This window comes from Equus asinus, chromosome 1 (genome assembly GCF_041296235.1).
Source record: "Equus asinus isolate D_3611 breed Donkey chromosome 1, EquAss-T2T_v2, whole genome shotgun sequence".
NCBI lineage: Eukaryota > Metazoa > Chordata > Mammalia > Perissodactyla > Equidae > Equus > Equus asinus.
Window position 1 is genome coordinate 122,085,036 of NC_091790.1, and position 19,951 is coordinate 122,104,986.

The 19,951-nt window shown below is 38.6% G+C and overlaps 1 protein-coding gene across 4 annotated transcripts in view; it reads left to right on the forward strand.

The window, feature by feature from the left end:
• GRM1 (glutamate metabotropic receptor 1) overlaps positions 1 to 19,951 on the forward strand; it is a 376,618-nt gene that overhangs the window by 263,944 nt on the left and 92,723 nt on the right. For all 4 annotated transcript variants that reach the window (XM_014850649.3, XM_014850651.3, XM_044768555.2 and 1 more), the window contains exon 4: positions 4,412 to 4,647. In XM_014850649.3, coding sequence (XP_014706135.1) covers positions 4,412 to 4,647 — 236 coding nt within the window. The remainder of the gene's footprint in view (positions 1 to 4,411; positions 4,648 to 19,951) is intronic.

The window sequence follows — 19,951 nt, forward strand, 5'->3', positions numbered from 1 at the left end:
TTATTATCAAGTACACACAATTACTAAAACTCATAACACAAATCAAGTTGCTTTACTCCCTACACTGTAATTATTTTAATTGAATGTAAATAGATTTTTCTAAAATGTTTTTGAACAGTTTTTTAAATGAATACTATTGTGTTTCTGCTTTTTACCATCAATTTGCTTATTAAGTTACTTTGATATAATGTGAAAATAACACTCATGTAACTCCTGTCAAGTTATAATTGGTAGAATTAGAAATAATATTTTCCAGTCGTTAATATCAGAATTTATAAGGAGAAGAAATCTTATTATTATTCAACTTTGGATTGTGAAATTTTGCAGAGAGTAGAACAGTGATTTTGTGGAAAGAGAACAGCCTTGTGAAAGAATTTCTGTATGTACAGAAATGTGGAGGGAGGACAGCGAATAAGGATTCTAGCATATTTGTGAGCAGTTCTTAAAGACATGTAGCTTTCTGTTAAATGTTCACCCTGTTCATCCACATTACACAGTTTTATTTCCAGACCCCTGATAGGAAAAAGAACTCATAATTGGGAAACAGATGGGGCAGCAGAAGTTGCTAGAGGCTGTGAATGTATCTTACTGAGAGTTCAGCACTGCCTGAGGCTGGTCAGCACCCAGCACAGCGGGAGTCACTCCAGTCACTTAGGGCGAACAGGTGCCTGTGGGTCATTTCTGGTCAAGCACAGTGTACACCACCATCACCACCACCACTACCACCACTAACAACACCAACAAAATAAAAAACCTCTACTAGGTATCAGCAGAGCTGCTTGCTCCCTGTTTTCATGTGTGCTCCACAGAGAATTCACCCAAACGATATCTTGATTAAAAAAAAACCCAATACAACTAAACAGAGAAAATCCTTTAAAATTCTCTGTAAGTACACTTAACAAGTGGTACATAGATGAAATGATTTAAATATTTACAAACCAGGAGTTGCTTTGCGGATGTTTTTTAGCGACTTTTTATTTGTTAGCATTCGCTAACACCTTACCTGTGATAGATTTAAGATATTCTACAATGCTTTAGCAATTAACACTTCCAAAGATATTCGCCAAGTAATGCTGGTTGAATATTTTCTCTATTACCTCCTGGTTCTCCTTGATTTTATCATCTCTCGGATTTAACACCAACTCTAATTTCTGAAGTGGGATCATCTACAGTGAAGGAGAAGGGCTTTGACCAATGGCAAAAGCGATTTAGGGCTCCCCCACCAAACCACATGAGTTTAAGTTGTCTATATTCATAGACAAATGTTTACTCCTAAGATGAGCTCCTCTCTGCTGGTGGGCAAAAGGAGAGGAAGTCACAGTTTCTCTGCTTTAGCATTGACACAATACCTGTTTTATAAACTGAGGATGATTTTTAAAAAGAAATGCAAATAGACATAGAAGGTTCATTTCATATACTTTAAAAAATTGTGGGTCTTTCGTTCAGACTATACACAGACACACACAAGTCTCACATAATGTTAAGCCTTGGGGAGAAACACACTTCAAGCCTAAAGTTTATGTCAAACAGTCATTCTTCTCTTCAAGTTATAAGTCATTTTGATTTTAAATATACACTCATACACAGAATTTCTTGAAAGCTTAACTGGTTTTATTTTTATCTTTCTTTTCAGCACGACATAAGCCATAGCTCAGGTCTTCAAATTGCTGTAGATGTATTTATCATATAAATGTGAATAAATCTAAATAGTTGAACTAGTTCAAGGCTTTCCAAGTAGGTGGAGCATATAGAAAGTTAAACGTGTCTGTCTTTTTGTTTTTCAGTCAGTTTGGCTCACGATGCTATTCAGTGATGGTGAGTGGAGAAGGACTTGCCACAAAAATACTCAGGTCACTTACCACGAGGGAGCAGAGCAGAATGACCTTATCAGGTTATAGACTTACCACACTTTGAGCGCTCCCTGTAGTCCTGAGGCTAACAGTTCCCAGGCTGAGATCTATACCCACACTCCCAGTCCTGCCACTCTTCTTTCTATGTTCCAGCTGTACTGACTCTCTAAATTCTTTGAATGAGCCATGCTCTTTCCTATGTTAGAGAATCTACTAGGAACCTTCTTTACCAATCCCTCCCTGTCTGTTCACCTGACTAATGTCCACTCATCCTATGGGGCTCAGCTCAGACTGCACTTTCTTAGGAAAGCCATCCCTAATGAGCCCTCTCTCTGTCCACACTCACATACATACACACACACCAGACTAAGTCAAACTCCCAAGGCCCTCCTCCCCATAGTACTGGTCACTTCTCCTTCTTAACCTTCATAGCATTTCTAATTCTTGTCTAGTGTCTGTTTTCCTTACAAGTCTGTAACACTATAGGGACAAAGATAGTATGTCTCATTCTCACTTGAATCCTGAGCATAGCAGAGCATCTGGCACATAGTGGGTGCTAGGTAAATGCCGAAGGGAGGAAGGAAGGAAAGAAGGAAGGAAGGAAGGAAGGAAGGGAGGAAGGAAAGAAGGAAGGAAGGAAGAAGGAAGGAACGAATGAAGTAGGAAGGAAGGAAGGGATGGAGGGAGGGAAGGGGAGAAGGAAGGAAGAAAGGGGAGAGGAAAGATCTCTGCAGGACTGTAAACTCTCTATCCTTGTGGACTTAGAAGAAGCATATAGACTTCCTCTGGTCTGCATATAGACTACATATAGCATATGTACTATATATGTACTGGTAGCATGTAGACTACACTATACCTCAAAGTCTCTTTAGTTCTGTATCATGCTAAGTCAGCTACATCTTCTACAACCCTAGGTCTGTTGAAAATGCAGCTCCTGTGTAGTTCACTGGGAAGATTCTAGAATGGAAATGCACCAATTAGCTCATTTAAGTGGAGGACACATTTATCCCAACTGATCTCAGATATCAACGGGGGAGCTATGATCAGTCATGTGTATTGGGCCCAGCTCCCTACTCTGTGAGAAGCAAGTGATAAAACACTTTCTTTCACAGAGACTGAATGGTCTTGTTCCAGAAACTGCAGGGCACCACTCTGTGAGTAGAGGAATGACTCTGCCCCTTGACCAAGACAATCTTAATGTTCTCAGCTTGACTAGACTTTAGACAAATTTCTCCCTGAGTATGAGCCACTTGACTTCTCTTAGAGTATTTGCTTTCAAAAACATTCCATTGTAAATTCTTTCTCTGCTTTCTTTGAGATGCAAGCATTCTCCCAGCCTCCTGTCAGTTTTACAACAGAGAATTTTCTTTCTCAGGGACCTGGGAGCCATCTCTTTGAAATGTGATTATCAAGAGCAGTGGCAAACCCCTATCTCCCAGTCTCTGTGGGAAGGTGGGAGCCTAACTTAGATAAGTGACAATTACCAAACACAGATGGCTTAATCACATTGACCAAGCTCCCCACAGTGTCCTCCAGTACTGTCTCACTAGCTCACCCCAACGCTTAAAAAACGCTCCCACCTTTTGTTTCACAGAATTGAGTTCAGTGTCTCTGGCCGGTTGGAATAGTCTTGACTATAGTCTTCTTTGCCTGTTAAACTCTACCTAGTGCAATTTTTCCTTGATCTTCTCTTGGGACGGGATCACAGCCACTCACATGAGACTTGGCCTGGCTCATGTGCACACCAGAATTAAATTGGAGCTGCATCACTCATGGCAGAAGTGAGTGTTCCAGAAGGTGACCAAATTTAAAAAATTTGAACCCACTGAATACAATGTCAGTGAACTTCCATTTAGTGAGCAGGAGGATTATTTTTATTTTGCAGAGTGAGATTGTTTTCTTTTAATGCTGTTATTTTTAAATAGCATTAGAGGGGAAGAAAAGCATCTGGTCACTTCTAAGCAATGCAAATTTGAACAATACCCAGGAGTAGAATTTGTGGTTGTCATGTTTCTGAGCTAACTCAACTTTTCACCCCATATAATGCAACTCATGTAATGGTCTTGATCGCAACCACGAAACCTTGTTGAGCTCTTATTGTGAAGGTGAGTGGCTGAGTTTTATTTCCTTCTGGTTTGGACAGCAACTGATAGACTTTGTGGTCTAGTTGTAAAGAGCACTGTGTTTGGGAGTCAGACTACTTGGATCCATATCCAGGTCCTCTGGGACTTCAGCTAGTTGCTGAACATCTTCTGACTCAGATAAAGTGAGTAGCACAGAATCTGATGACTAGTAGATGCTCAATAAACGTTAGTTCTTGTAATTGTTACTATCATCATCATCATCATCATCCCTTTCACTATTGGGAAAAGCAAACAAGCTGAACGTTATGATATCACAACTTTCTACTCCGCGAAAAAACATGTCATTGATGGGTAGCATTGCTGGCTTAAAATAGACTTTCAGCCTTGCTGAATTGCTTCATTCATTCATAACTCTGAGCTCTATTTGTGAGACGTTTGTCTTTCTCTCTCCCCACCCCAATCCCTGAATTTTTTTAGTGATGGATGGGCAGACAGAGATGAAGTCATTGAAGGTTATGAGGTGGAAGCCAACGGAGGAATCACGATAAAGCTGCAGTCTCCAGAGGTCAGGTCATTTGATGATTATTTCCTGAAGCTGAGGCTGGACACTAATACGAGGAACCCCTGGTTCCCTGAGTTCTGGCAACATCGGTTCCAGTGCCGCCTACCAGGACACCTTCTGGAAAATCCCAACTTTAAAAGAATCTGCACAGGTAATTTGTGTTCACAAAATCACAACCCAGAGGTTTGGTAATCTCCTCCAGCCCCATTATAGCTTGTTAAATGAGAATAGAAGATGCCAACTCTGGGTGTCCAAAGACTAAATTGCCATCTTAATTATAAAATAGATTGAATGGGGGGGAGTGTGTACTGCCCCAGGGATTCATGTTTCTGTGTTCTAGAAAGATTGCTTTGGTCTTTGGTGGAGTAAGTAATAAGAAGAGACAACATGGGGCCGGCCCAGTGGCACAGTGGTTAAGTTCACACGCTCTGCTTCGGAGGCCCAGGGTTCATGGGTTCAGATCCCAGGTGTGGACCTACACACCATTCATCAAGCCGTGCTGTGGTGGTGTCCCACATACAAAATAGAGGAATATTGGCACAGATGTTAGCTCAGGGACAATCTTCCTCAAGCGAAAATAGGAAGATTGGCAATAGACATTAGCTCAGGGCCGATCTTCCTCACCAAAAAAAAAAAAAAAAAAAAAAAAAGCGGCAGGGAGAAGAGACAATATAAGTCCTGGAAAAGCAAACTGAGAATTCAGAGATCTAGTATTCAAGCCAGTGGGAAGAGATTTTATGACAGGCATGTAGGAGATGTTAGCCACAGACAAAAGTAAGCAGCACTGGTTTCATCCCTTTTTCTTCTTTGTGATTTGCTTCAATATACAAGTCAGGAGCAGATGAGATAATGTCACCACCAACGTATGTGGATATGAGCATAGGTGGCAAGAAACTCTCCACTCTCTATAAACAGGAATGACGATTCCCAATGGGACAGATACTCCTCGTGCACTGCTCAGTAGAGGCATGCCGGGAAAAGGCAGTTCACTGTTCCAGGTCTTTAAGGGCTTCGTGAACTCCACAGATGTCCTCTTCCCTCTCCAGGAACTACTATAACCCAGACTTGTTAAAGCAGTAACTTTTCTGATATTATTATTACTACATAGACACTTCGCTGTCCCTTGTCCTTTTTCAGTATTATCCATACTGCAAAGTTACATCACCTTTGGTCTAACATAGTACCACTCAAAGCCAGTTGTCCGTACTGAGTTGATAACATAGCATGATGGCCAGGCATTAAGGACCCTATCTGTCACCAAATTTATATTATAGCACAGTGGTGTTACACATATTTCCTGTAACTGAGCTGAACAGATATTATTTAGAAAGGTCTAGAACTCATTTGTTCACAAACATTCATGGATAAAACACTGAATAGGCAAAAAAAAAAAAAAAAAAAAAAAAGGGACAGAAGTATATCACCCATGACGCTCCACCTAGAAAAACTTGTGGTCTCTTTGGGAAGATCAAAACAGATCATACACAGGATATAGATAAATAATGATCAAAGACAATGAGGTTTTATAAGACAGGGTAAGAATATGGCTAGTTACATAAAATATTTCTAGTTTTAATAATATTCATATTTTGAGGTTAGAAAATTCTTTAGAATGCCAATATATTTAAATGCAGTGATATATGTCTGACTTGGGAAGGTTCAGCAGAGTTCTCTGAGAAATTGCCTGATGTGGATCTATTTTCAATCAATCAAGGCTTTTAGAACTTCCTCAGTATGGTTTCTCGGGAGGTTGAAAGCTGGGAGGAAGGGCAGGGAGGTGCTGAACAGCTAACCATTTCTGTCACATATGTATCTCTACTGACTTCTACTTTGTCTCAAATAACAGACCAAGGCAAATTAAGAATTCTAATGGACCAATAAAACACCTAGTGCGTTCTCCTAATTTGGAAAATAAAGACTTTGAGGCTGTAGGGGCGACAGTTTCCCATAGGTTAATGGCAGTATGGAATTAGAACACACACCTCTCAGAAATCACAATATTGGGCTGCTGTTGGACTTAGGAGTTAGTAATATATTACTTTTTATTGTTCTCAATAAACATTGTTCATTGTTTCCTAATGAACGTTGTTCCCTTTCTTGAACTGTAAGATCTTCGAAGATGGAGAACACTTGCAGCCCTCACGGAACCCCATGCAACGTTGATCTCTGGGATCTTAGTCACTTCTTAGTAGTGCATTGATCAGTTGACTTATATTCTTTTAGTCTAGGGAGCCAATGAGTTTTCCTTTTTTTAAAAGAAAAGTTAACGACTATGATTTTTCAAATAAAATGTATTTTATTCGTTAAACATTCAACAAAATTTATTGAGCACCTACTATGTGTAAGGCTTTATGCTAGGAGACGGAAATGAACAGAAAACAAAAGAGGAAAAGAACTGTTTTCAATAACCTTACATTCCAATGCAGAGAAATAAACTGCAAAGAAAATAAATTAAGCAAAATGCATTGCCATTTAATTTATCATAAGAGCATGGGAGAAAGTAAAGGATGGGGTAGGGAACGATGGATGGAGGAATTGCAGCTTAAAAGAGAGTGGACAGAGAATGCCTCACTGAGAAGTGGGCGTTTGCTTAACAATGTGGAGGCCATGAGAGAGTGAGCCATGTAAATACTGGGGAAGGGCTTTCCAAGCACGAGGAATAGCAAATAAAAAGAGGCACCAGCACCTGGCTTAGTAGAAGAACAATAAGGAGCCCAGGCTGGCTGGAGCCAGCGAGTACTTGGGAGAGCAAGGAGATGAGAGAGAGGCACACAGGAGAGCAGATCATGCAGCACTTCACTGGCCTGGTGAGAACTTTGGCTTCGTTCTGAGTGAGATGGGGAGCCACTGGGAGGTTCAAGCAGAGCAGGGACACGACGGCCTTACTTTTTCTGAACAAAATCACTCTTGCTGCAGTTTGTAAGATTTGACAGAAGGGGAAAGAGCAGAAGGAAGCAGGGCAGTGAAGAGGCTGCCGCGATAATGCAGGCGAGAGTGCGGTGGGTTGGGCCATGGTAGCAAGCAAGACGGAAAGAAGTGGTTGAATCCTGAGTTTATTTTGAATGACAGCTGAGGGGATTTGCTGACAGAATTGTTAAGAATGACGCTGTTCTGAGCAACCAGTTGGTGTTGCCATTGACTGAGATGGGGAAGACTCCAGGAAAAGCTGGGTGGGACAGCATCAGGAGCTGGGTTTCACGCAAGTTAAGTTTGAGATGCATATTAATGATGCAAGTATTTGTGTCACTTTGACATTGTATTTCCTTAGTAAAATTCAGAATACTACATATTAAACATGCTTAGATGTCTTTAGGTAAGGATTTCCAGGAAACTATCTTCTAACCTGAGCTTTTAATACAAAAGTTAGAACTCTGCAGCAATGTACAATAAAATTTGGGTTTTCACTTGTCGCAGTACATACAAATATCAAGGCTAAAGTCTGAATTTGGTTAACATTCATAGCAGAAAATAATGATTTGCACATTCATGAATTGTTCTGATGTTATGCTTGACTCTCAAAACTATTTCTAAGCGCTTATTATGTGATTACAGCCTTTAATAAACATATTTACATTTGCATTTCATTCTGGAGTCAAGTTCAGCATATATTTCCCTCTGTTCTTAGTTCTAAGGAAGACAGAAAGCTTTTTTAGCTCTTCTACTTGGAACTAATTCATAAAATTTATTGATGTTTTCTTCTGCAGAAATCTTCAGATTTTATCTTTAGCAGTACTTGTCTGTGTTATCTACGTGTGTGCATATTCTTGTAAACTTACCTTGCTCTTCAGTCTTGATCTCTGTATTTCTGTGAAATTGGCTTCAATGGTATGGAAGAACATAAGCTTTCACTTAAGTATCATTCTTATCTAGTTGTGATCCTTGAATATCAAATGAATTCTGTATCTTCTAACGAATATGCAGATACATTTGTGAAAATCAGTGTGAGGAAGTGGATTTAACCTTTCTAGACTATTGACAGCTACTGTTTCTGTCACTCGTTTTTAGCTCTTCTAATTGGGTCACTTTTAGTGTTTTGAAAAGTTTTGATATTACAGTTGGTTTCCATAGAAACCTTTATTGAGCTTAATCTCAGATGTCACTATTTAAATAAAGAGTTCATGTACTCTAGATTGTCAGTTTGAAGATTAAGAGTCCTGAGCCCAGGCTGAATAATTTGGGAATCACTGTAGCTAATTAAAAAGTCCTTCATGTAAAGGCTACACCACTGCTTAATTAGTTGAGTATATCAAGGGATTGGAGATGTGTTGGAAAAGCACTAAATGAAACATCAAAGCCTAACTTCTAAAAAATTAATCATTGTTAGGACAGTGAAAGAGTAGGTATTTATACAAGTCAAAGTCACTCTTTTCTAGTAAATGTCTTAGTGCTTGCAGCAATTGTGTCATGTTTACAATGGCATAGTGCTTTATCATTCTTGATGAGAATTGCTAGAAAGATTCCATGGAAGCTGACTGAGTACAGCATTTGGCAGCTCAACCACCGGGTCCAACACTGGCTCAGCTATGTATCTGCCACATGATTTGGATGACCTTACTCAACCTCTGAATCTCAATTTCTGCAACTGTAACTTGGTAACAATTTCTACTTCACATGGGTGTTGTGAGAATTGAATGAAATAATACAAGTGAAATACTTTGTAACCTGTGAATCCTTACATAAACGTCAAGTGTTATTAGTGGCGTGCCTTACTAGAAAGCAAATAAGGTATGACTTAGACCAACTCATTAAAAATTAGTGTTTTTGAAATTACAAACTTAACCTAACTACATTCCAGAATGTGGAAGCTAGAGAAAAATAAGTACCCAACTCTTAATCAATCATCCTTACAGAATGCCAATATAGATAATTTCTTCTATTTTTTTCCACAGAGTAGACTTTTACCACTTTTTTCTGATTATCAAAGCAATACACAGTTACTATGATTATTGCATGGAAATTGGAAATACAGAAAGGCCTAAGAAAGATTAAGAGCATTAAGAATTTGCTCTTATATAACCGCTGTTAATCTCTGTTCGATTTTTAATATATTTCTACTAAATACACTGTTAAATTTTTAATGTATTTTTGTCTTTCTCTATTACTTTTAAATCATGCAGTTAATATTATTTTATATATTGCATTTTAATGTGAATACTCCCTTTTCTTTTACATTTATGAACTTTTCTTTGTCATTAAACTCACATTCTTAATGGCTGCATAACATTCTGCAAACAAGCTATAATTTGTTTAACCATTTCATTTTTCCTACACATATAGGTTGTTTGCAATTCTTCACAAATTAAAAAAAAAAAGCTGCAGCAAGTTAATAAAAGTTCTTTCTAAACATTCTTCTTTTTTCACATTTTGGATAGTTTTCTTAAGATATATTTTCAGAAGTTGAATTACTCAATCACAAGATATGACATTTCTAAGGCTTTTGAAAATAGAGTTCCAAAAGAAAACTCCTACCAGCACTGCATGAAATTATATGGACTTTTTCATTTTGTTTTGCATAGTTATAATCATAGTGTGCATGTAATTCTGTGTCTTATTTTCACATGGGATCGTACTTGATTTTTTCGTGTGGCTGCATGGGCTTTACAAGCAGCACTTCAATAGCTCCATCATGTTCTACCCAATGAAAATACTATAATTATTTAGCTGTTCTTATGTTGTTGGACATTTAGTTTGCTTCCAATTTTCATTCTTATGAAAAACATTGAATGTGGTACAGAGAGCTTTTATGTTGTTGTTACTATTTTTGGATTGTTCCCTCACCACAGATTCCTAAATATATAATCATTGGTGTAACAACATGACAGTTTTGAGGTCTCTTAAATCATATATTACCATTGTCTTGCAATATGGCAATATTGAGATTTACTGGCCAGCACTATATTGAGTGTATGAGTTTACCAGGTTCACTATGTTCTCAGCAGGCTTTTTCACAATCCAGTGAATTTACAGCCATAATTTCACTTTCTCCTCTTATACTTTGTGGCAATTGGGAACAGATGGGCACAATGCTTTTTAAAGCTACTATATCTTTGCATTTGGTTATTATCCAAGACGTGATGAAAGAATTTGGATGGTATCTGCAATGCTCACCAACATCTCAGGACTAGTAGGATAATGATAGCTAGCCTGATATGAAAAAACTTCAAGACTTCCAAGCATAGACACTTGCCCCCGGAGCTTGGAGAATGCCATTCACAAATTGTAGTTTGGTACTAATTTTTGTAAGATATTTGCCTTGTTATTAGGTTTAAACTTTATGTACTTTCTGTTTTGAATTAACTTATTATATAAGGCTGGATGAGATTGGTCTATTACAGTTTGATCTAGGTTAAGATGGTCTGTAAACTGAGCTAGGTTCCTATTTACTATAACCCATAGGTCCAAGGGTAATAACTTCTATTTGCCTTTGGGAGTTCAGCCCAAATGCCCATATACACTCCTGAAGAATATTGTTTACCTCTAAGCAAGAAGTTGGTACTATTAATCGGAGTTTGTGGAAGAATTCACGTCTCTGCCCCTTCTTGTGTACATGCTCTTTGAAGTATCATTTGTGGCTCCTTCCATCAAGAGGTAGAGCTTTGTTCCCTACCTCTGAAATCTCCATTGACCTCACAGTTTACTAGTTCCAGTCTAGGCCTCAAAAGGCTTGACCTACTCTCATTCTCTTTCTTGCAGTTGTCACTCAGCCATATGTATGAGCCTGAGTTAGCCTTCTAGAAGATGAGAAATATCATGGAGCAGACACTGGATGACCTCTTAGTTGAGGCCATCGTGAACAGAAAGTCACTTCACTAGCTGACTGGCTATTGACACATGAACGAGCCCAGCTGAGATGAATCAGGTCCAACTCAGGGCAGCAGAACTACCCAGTTGACCTCTAGATTCATCAACTAAGATAAATACTTCCTGTTGTCAGGTGGTTTGTTATGCAGCATTATTGTGATAATAGATGACTAATGAGGGTCTCCATAGCCTTTTAATCCATGACCCTCACTCACATGGTGCAATAGTTAGTTGAATTAAACTAAGGAACCTAATTCCTCGACCCAATGCTAGAAGTCTCAGTCTTTCTCTCCTGTAAGACTGGTACAATATTGTACCCTGTATCTCATAGAGAAAAGCCAAACATTTTTCTAAATCATATAATGAAGAAGATTCCAAAGCCCCCTGATCCAAGACAGTCAAACAATTCTACTTAGGAATTCTGGTGTGCATAGAGGAAGTGCTGACAAATGGGACACAGTTATAGCTGAGCCAAACAAACACCCTCAGAACAAAACAGTCCCAGGTTCTCATGCAGGGCTGGTAGAAGTTGCCTTATGGAAATACGTTTCAAAGGCCTTTTGTGCTGCCTTAGTCCATTTGGGTTGTTATAAAAAATTACCAAAGACTAAGCAGCTTAAACAACAGACTTTTATTTCTCATAATTCTGGAGGAAAGGAACTCTGAGATCAGGGTGCCAGCATGGTCAGATTTTGGTAAGAGCCATCTTTTTGGTTTCCTCACAGGGTGGAGAGAGAAAGGAAGTAAGCAATCCTCTTATAGGGCACTAATCCCACCACGAGGGCATCCAATCTCAAGGCCTCATTACCTCCCCAAATCCTTATCTTCAAATACGAACACATTGGAGATTGGGGTTTAAACATATGACTTTTGAGGGGACAAAAGCATAGCAGATGTGTTTATATCCTTTGTCGGAAGAATAAAGGTGAATTGACCTTGTGTCACATCTGCACATTGTAATTTCTCAGACTAATCTCATTAATTATCACACATAGATGAAGCTCTGATGATAATATTATACTGTAAGCACAATCTTGATCTGCTTATCTCTTATTAATACTTTTGACCTATACTGTCAAATGTGGTAGCCACATGTGTCTGTTTATATTTAAATTAAAATTAATTCAAATTAAATAAAATTGAACACTCAGTTCCTCAGTCTCACTAGCCATATTTCATGTGTCAATATCCATATGTGACTAGGGGCTCCATCTTGGACAGCACAGATGCAGAAAATTCCCATCATTACAGAAAGTTCTACTGAACAGTGCTACATTCTACTTTTCTAAGCCTATAAATGCAAGTTTGATTGTTTCTATGGTTATTTGGGTCTAATTCACAAGCTAGTGTTTCCAGCACAATCAGCTTGTTGAGTAGCCTGCCCAACTACAACAGCTGAAAGATGTTATGAGCCAAGGCTTCCACTTTGCTTGGTTCTTGCCACAGAGCTGCCACCCCAAATAGGGTGGGCTGATTTATACAAAGACCAGGCATGTCTTCACTTGCCTGTTTGAGTTCAATATAGTTTCTTATTCCAGGTCATTTTAATGATTGATTGGATTTATAGAAACACGGACATGTTCTCTCATTCAAGAGTCATAAAGGTTGAGGCAAGGGCAGAGGTTTTCCATCCTTTTACTTTATATATATCTTGTTTCTATTCCCAAAGGGCTTGAATAATTTTTAGCATCAAGCAGACACAGACTTGAGGTATAAAAATGGAAATTCTTTGAGGCCTCCAACACTCATTGTAACAGTGACAAGTTATATTTTATCTTTTAATAGAAAAATTTAATTTACAATTGTACAATGTTGGGTGTCTAGTCAACTTTTTCACTGTGTCTGCAAACTAGTTACCTAGAAATTGGCCTAAGGTTCACATGCCCATTATTACTAGAATTTGGCTCATTGCATTCATAAATTCTTCAGTTGGATCAATATTCTCTCTATTAAACAATTTATATATTTCCGAAGTTGGATGCTCCCTCATATGGTCCAGTCTAACTTCTAAACAAATTTGAGAGTTCTTAATGATTAAAATCTGTGACTGTTCTTAGTCAAGAATTCACCCAGGCATAAGAAGCTACTATATATTTACCTGTTCCAAAATGGCTACATATGGGCTTACTCTATATCATTTAAGTTGTGTTGCTGCTCATCAGCAGAATAGTTTTGCATTTCATGTCTTGTGCACATTTGCTGCTGGGGAAACTCACATGAAGTAGACATAATTTCAGCCATCATAATAAGTTATAGTCATTTTATTATGGGTATGACCAAATATACTTGGGGTCTGGCCCATTTACTCTTTTTCCTCCTATTTTTTATAATTTTTGAGGTATAATTGACATACAGTAAACTGCACATATTTAAAATGAACAATTAGATAAATTTTTACATATCTGTCTGCCCACGAAGCCATCACCACAACCAAGATAATGAACATCGCTCCCCAAATTCCTTTGTGTCTCATTGAAAATTCCTCCCTCCCACCACTCCCCACCTGTCTCCACTCCCATCCACAGATGACCACTTATTGGTTTTCTGTCACTATAGTTAATTTGCAATTTCTACACATTAATATGAATGGAATTGTATGTCTTGAGCTCTTTTCTGCCTGCGTTCTTTCACTCAGCACAATTATCTTGAGATGCATCATTGCATTGCATGTGTCAACAGTTCAATCCTTTTAATTGCTGAGTAGTGTACTATTATATGGATATATCACAATTTGTTTACCTATTCACCTGGTGACAAGTATGTGATTTGTTTCCAGTTTTTGCTTATTACAAACCAAGCTTCTATGAACATCCATGTACAAGTCTTTGCATAGATATATGCCTTCATTTCTTCTTGGGTCAAGTCCTAGTTGTGGAATAGCTGGTTCCTGTGGAAGGTGTATGTTTAACTTCTCCTTTTTATTTCCTCCTTGGTCCTATTCACTATGGAGATATATGATTGGGAAAACAACATCATAAAGGGATCAAACACTGAGAAGATAAATGGCTTGCTAGAGTTCAAGAATCAGTGAGAATTTTGAGGTACTTCTTGAGGATTCTTTTCCATCATTCCATTATTTCTGCTATTTGGAAGGTAATGGTTAAGGTGAAGGGAATATTTTATAACCTTATTGTGAACCAAGTCTTAGGTCATAATAGCTATTAAGCATGATTCTTTATTTGATACTGTGGGATCAAGGTTGCCATGACTCTGTACAACTTCCCTTGTGTGTTCCACAGCGGTTAAATTCTCTATTGGCTGCATTTCCTGAAAACCAATCTCATATCCCAAGTTATAATATACATTTGTGCTCTGATGAGTGAGGCACGGCCCTAAGTAATCGGCCCAGCAGTTACACGTGTGGTCTAGTTCCTGTGTTTTTAGGACACAGTATTGCACTTGGGATATTATATTTCATAGCTGGGAGCTGCTTGACCAACTTCATACCAAAGATTTGTGTGAAGTAATGTTGAATCTACTATCATAATCACCTGGGCCTATGCCAATGTCGTGTCATAATTCTATATGGCCACTCTATTTACTAATTGGCCTTTCTCTGGAGTGTCACTGGCTGGTAAACACATAGTTATGACACAAATCCTTGTAAAAGTTTGGTGGGCATCCATGGGTACTACTTGGGGACAAACATTTAAAATTTGTTAGAAATGTCAAGGAATTGAATCCATGGGGACTTGCATCAAATAGATCTGGGTCTAATATTTCAACCCATTTGGATAAATGAATAGCCCAAACCCTAGAATGACATGAATAAGAATCTTATCCTTCACAGCAGTCATTCTCAAATCTCGCTTATTAAAATCATCAGGAAAGCTTTTTGAAAGGTACTCTACTGTACAAATCTGGGCCTCACACCACACCAGTTGAATCAAAATCTCTGGGGTAGGGCCAAGCATTTAAACTAAGGACAGGAAGAAATTCATACTTAAAATTTATAAGCTCTTTAGCTCTTTGGGGTTTTTTCAATTTTCAAGATTTAGAACTGTGTATTATTGTCCAAGCTGAGAGCTTGCCAAGGTTTTGGCTCTGGCTGTGGCAGCTGTGGTAGCTAATGAGGGTTTAATAATTTCCAATGCTGAATCAATCTCTTCTGTTTGTTTTATTTATCGGTGAGCTTGTTTAAATCACTGGCATTTCAAAACCACTAAGTCATGGCCTAACACTGTGTTTCTCTATGTCCAGATTGGGCAATTGCTAAATGTATTAATTTTCTGTTAGTGCCATAACAAATTACCACAAATACAGTGGCTTAAGACAACACAAATTTATTATCTATCAATCACACAATTATGTAGGCCAGAACTCTTACAAGGGTCACATTGAGCAAAAATAAAAGCGTCAGTAGATCTGCGTTCTTTTATGAAGGCTCTAGGGGAAAAATCTGTTTCCTTGCTTTTCTAACTTCTAGAGCCCACCCACACTTCTTGGTTATGGTCCCCTTCCTCTTTATTCAAAACCAGCAATGCTGCATCTCTCTGGTCCTTCTTCCATAGTCACATCTCTCTCTCAGAGCACCACCAGGGAAGTTTCTCCAGTTTTGAGGACCCGTGATTGAATTAGGCCCATTCAGATAACCAAAGATAATTTTCCCACCTCAAGGGAGGATTAATCACATATGCAAAGTCCTTTTTGTCTTGTAACCTAATTTATCCATAGGTTCGAGGCTTTGGGATGTGGGCAACTCTGTGGGCCCATTATTCTAACCACCACAGAGTGAGGGATTGGCTTCTCTCAGTGCTTTCTACTAGCCGCTTCCTCAGGTCTTTCTCTTGCAGCAGCCCTGCCTCTATTAACAGCTGCCAAGAGAGCAGGCTATAACCCTTTAGGAGCAGACTTAACAAGCCAATTTCATTGTAGTAAAGCAAGTAGGTGATTGAGGACATGTGCCCCTGGCTGATCAGAATAGTGTCTGAATGCACGGAGACCCTCCTCTTACACATCCCTAATCTCTGTTGTTTGGTTTTCCGTTGTTGGTGTTGCTCTTCTGCACCCCAAATTTAGAACATCATAAATACTATGCTCTTACCACAGATAAACAAAGAGCTAATTTCCCGCATAATTCAACTTCCTATAAAGCCACAATTGGAGAAGCAAACACAGATATTTTCTGCCTCTCATCTCTCAATGGACTCCACATAATGATTTTCCATCTTTCTCCCACAGACACACAGCAAGGTAGCAGACATTCTTCAGGAGATTGGCTATATATTAAAGCTAGAGCCTGGGCCTCCTGGTGAATCATATTTTGTACTTTTTCAGCAGTTTTTCGTTCACCTGCATATTAATTACCAAGTGAGTCTGAGCTGGTTTAAAGAAAAGGTACACATCATTTAATTCTGCAAAGGCCTGGAGAGGCATGAACAGAGAGATCTTGAGCTCAGCAGGTTCTGACCGTATGCACCCCTGTCCACCATGATATTTTGCCTTTGCCCTCGGGAAAAACAGCTGTGGCTGCACTATCTCAATCTTCAAGTCCTAGGTATCCATTTTTAAATTATCTTTGGGCTTGCTGAGCAATACAAAGTTATTTATTTTTTTCTTTATTATCATCTTCCAAAGCTACAGCCCAGAACAACACAAACTCTGCCAAAGACTGCAATTTACCCAAGCTTGTTTGAACTTAGTGCCCTTGTGCCTATATATTGTGCTTTTTCTGCATTTCTTGTGAAATTTGGATCTCGAATTTAAATAATCATTAGTTCCAAGGTCTGACTGTAAGGTTTGCACTGAGTAAGTGTGAAGAGATCCAGAGTTTCTCACTTGTTGGGTAAATGAACTTCCCTTCAAGATTTTTTAAGTGGCTCCTTTTAGTACTCCATATTTAAAAAATTTCCTCAAGTATAAAATAGAAATCAAGAGATACAAAATGGAAACAGGAATACAAATCAGTTAGGATAGATAGGTTATGCTGCAGTAATTAATGACCCCCAAATTCCAGTACCATCAAACTGCAGACCTGGCTCTGGCTCACGTCCCATTTCCGTTGCAGAGTTTCCATGCTTCTTCTCCTGGTCATCTTCACTCCAGAACCAGGCTGACAGTGAAGCCTTTATCTGGAACGTTACCCATTATTACAGAGGGAAAAGAAGAGTGTGGCAAATCATGTGCTGGCTTTTAGAGTGTCTACTTGGAAGTGACACTCCCTACTTCTGATACTATTTCATTAGCCAAAGAAAGCTACACAGGCTTGACCTGACATCATTGAGCGGAGACGTACCATCCTCTCCTAGGAAAAGGCAGCACATATTCTGTGAACGACAATAGAATCTACTACACACTGTCTTTCTGGTTGAAATTATTGAAATAAATCTCATTTCTTCCTGCAAAATACGTTCGTCCACTCTCCAAGGGAGACAACTCAAGAGGTCCATTCAACCATCGGGCTCCAAGTTTGGGATCATATGATATTCTTTGTATCAGTCTGAACATGACTCCTCTTTTTTCACAGTTCCATGAGTGAAAGAGACAAGTTGGCTGGCCCCTCTGCACCCAATGTATAATGGGGAACAATGAAAGTATTACAAAAATAATCCTTTTGGAAAAGGCAAATTCTTAGAGGTACACAGCAGTGATTTGTCCATAGAAATTCTGAAATCCCTCTGGGAAGATACTGCAAGGGTCCTTTATAGTTATTGGGAAATGTTCCCCGAGTGTGCTCTGATGTGCTCCCTGGGAGAAGCTCCAGTCTAGTATTCTCCATGGCCCTTGCATCCAGTCTCAGGAAGGTTCTTTCTTTGCCATCATCCTCCTTGGCCTCTTCTGAGAAGGCCCTGGGGACTGTCTTCTTTGGAGCCAAGCAGCTCTCTCAATCTGCTCCTTCGCCCTAAAAGGTTGAGGCACAAGGACCATTTTAAATCTTCAATGGTCACAGTTTCTTTTAGTATAGGCTAGTTGCTTTGTCTTTTCCTAGTAAAACTCTTTAAAAAAAAAATCTAGCTTCTTTTTTAACTAGGTTATCCATCACAACATGTACCAAACAATGCCTACAATTCTTTTTTAGAGAAGCCTCACCTTCCAGACTTAATTGTAGGAACCTTGAGCCTAACAGACTTCTAATGAAAAGCCACAGTCTTAGTCTCCTCTTTCTTAGCAATTTTCTCCATCTGAAAGTTTTGTGAGTGCTAAATTAACTCCTTCACAGATTTTATTACAAGAATATGAGTTTTGATTTGGTCCTTGCAATGAAGCTGAGTTTTCATTGTTCCTTTGTAGCACAAAGACCTTCTCAGTTTTATCTTTTAAGAGCTGGAAATGAAGATCAATTTCATCTTCATCTCTGTACATCTAATTTTGCTACCTCCTTGCCTAAACACACAAACTCATTTGATAAAATGTCTGCCTTCCAAGTTATTACAGGTGACAATGTTACTAAATGTTTTGCCACTGCACAATGTTGGATTAATGTCCTTTTAGATCCTGGTCACAATCTGCTGCCTGTTTCTATTAGCTTCATATTTTATGGTTCATTATTCTTTTTGTTGTTGTAGCACCTCCCTACTTTAAGGTACCAATTTCTGTATTGGTCAGGATACTGTTATAACAAATGACCTCTAACTTAATGACCTACAACGAAAAATAATTTTTTTCATTCATGCCACATGTCCATTATGCATTAGTTAAGACTCTGCTCCATGTCTTCTGCACTCTGGGAGCCAGTCTGATAAGAACAGCTTCTACCTGGAGCATTAATAATTGTGGCAAGGGAAAAGAGCATGGCCAATGTGATCTGGATTTAAACTTCTGCTAAAAATTATACATTACACTTCACTAATATTTCATTGACCAAAGCCAGTTCTATGGTCCAGCCAAATATCAATGGAGAGAGGAAATATAATCCATCCCAAAGGAAAGCATCTAATGTTTGTGAGAAATAATACAACCTGTGAAACTATTAATCCAGGATTAGTGTTACAGCCCTTTACATTAGGGCAAGAGACATGTGCATACAATACATAGTTAGAATTTTTGAAATTTTGAACTCAAACCTTTAATTGGCAAAATTGCTATGTCAAAATGCCTTGGAAAATTTCTGCAAACATGAAGAGAAATTTCTTTCTTATTTACTAAATTAATTGCGAGTGGTTTTTGTTAAGACTGTGAATGAAAGATTCAGAACTCCAAGACAGAGAGACATCAAACAGAAGGGCTTGTTGACAAAATGCCTCTCTTTCCTAAGCAAGGTAAGGTTGAGAAATAATCAGGTATTACTGTACTGAGATTTCGTGTTTCCACTAGTGAAGTCTTCTTTGTTTAAAGGCTTTGGAACTGGGGCTCATTTTCATTGTGGGAAGGACGAAAAGAAAGGATTTCATAGTACAGGGTATTATAGAGATTCCATATGCCTCACAGTTTCCCGTGCTATTAACAACCTACATTAGTGCATTATATTTGCCACAATTTATAAGCCAATATTGATACATTATTATTAACCAAAGCCCATATTTTATTCAGATTTTCTGAATTTTTATCTAATATCCCTTTTTTCTGTTCCAGGATACCATCCAATGGATAGCACACTGCATTTAGTCGTATGTCTCCTTAGGCTCCTTTTTGCTGTGACAGTTACAATATGACTTTTTAAAACATGAAAATTTTGTAGAATAAGGGTAGGGAAAATCAGATAAAGTCTAAGTTGT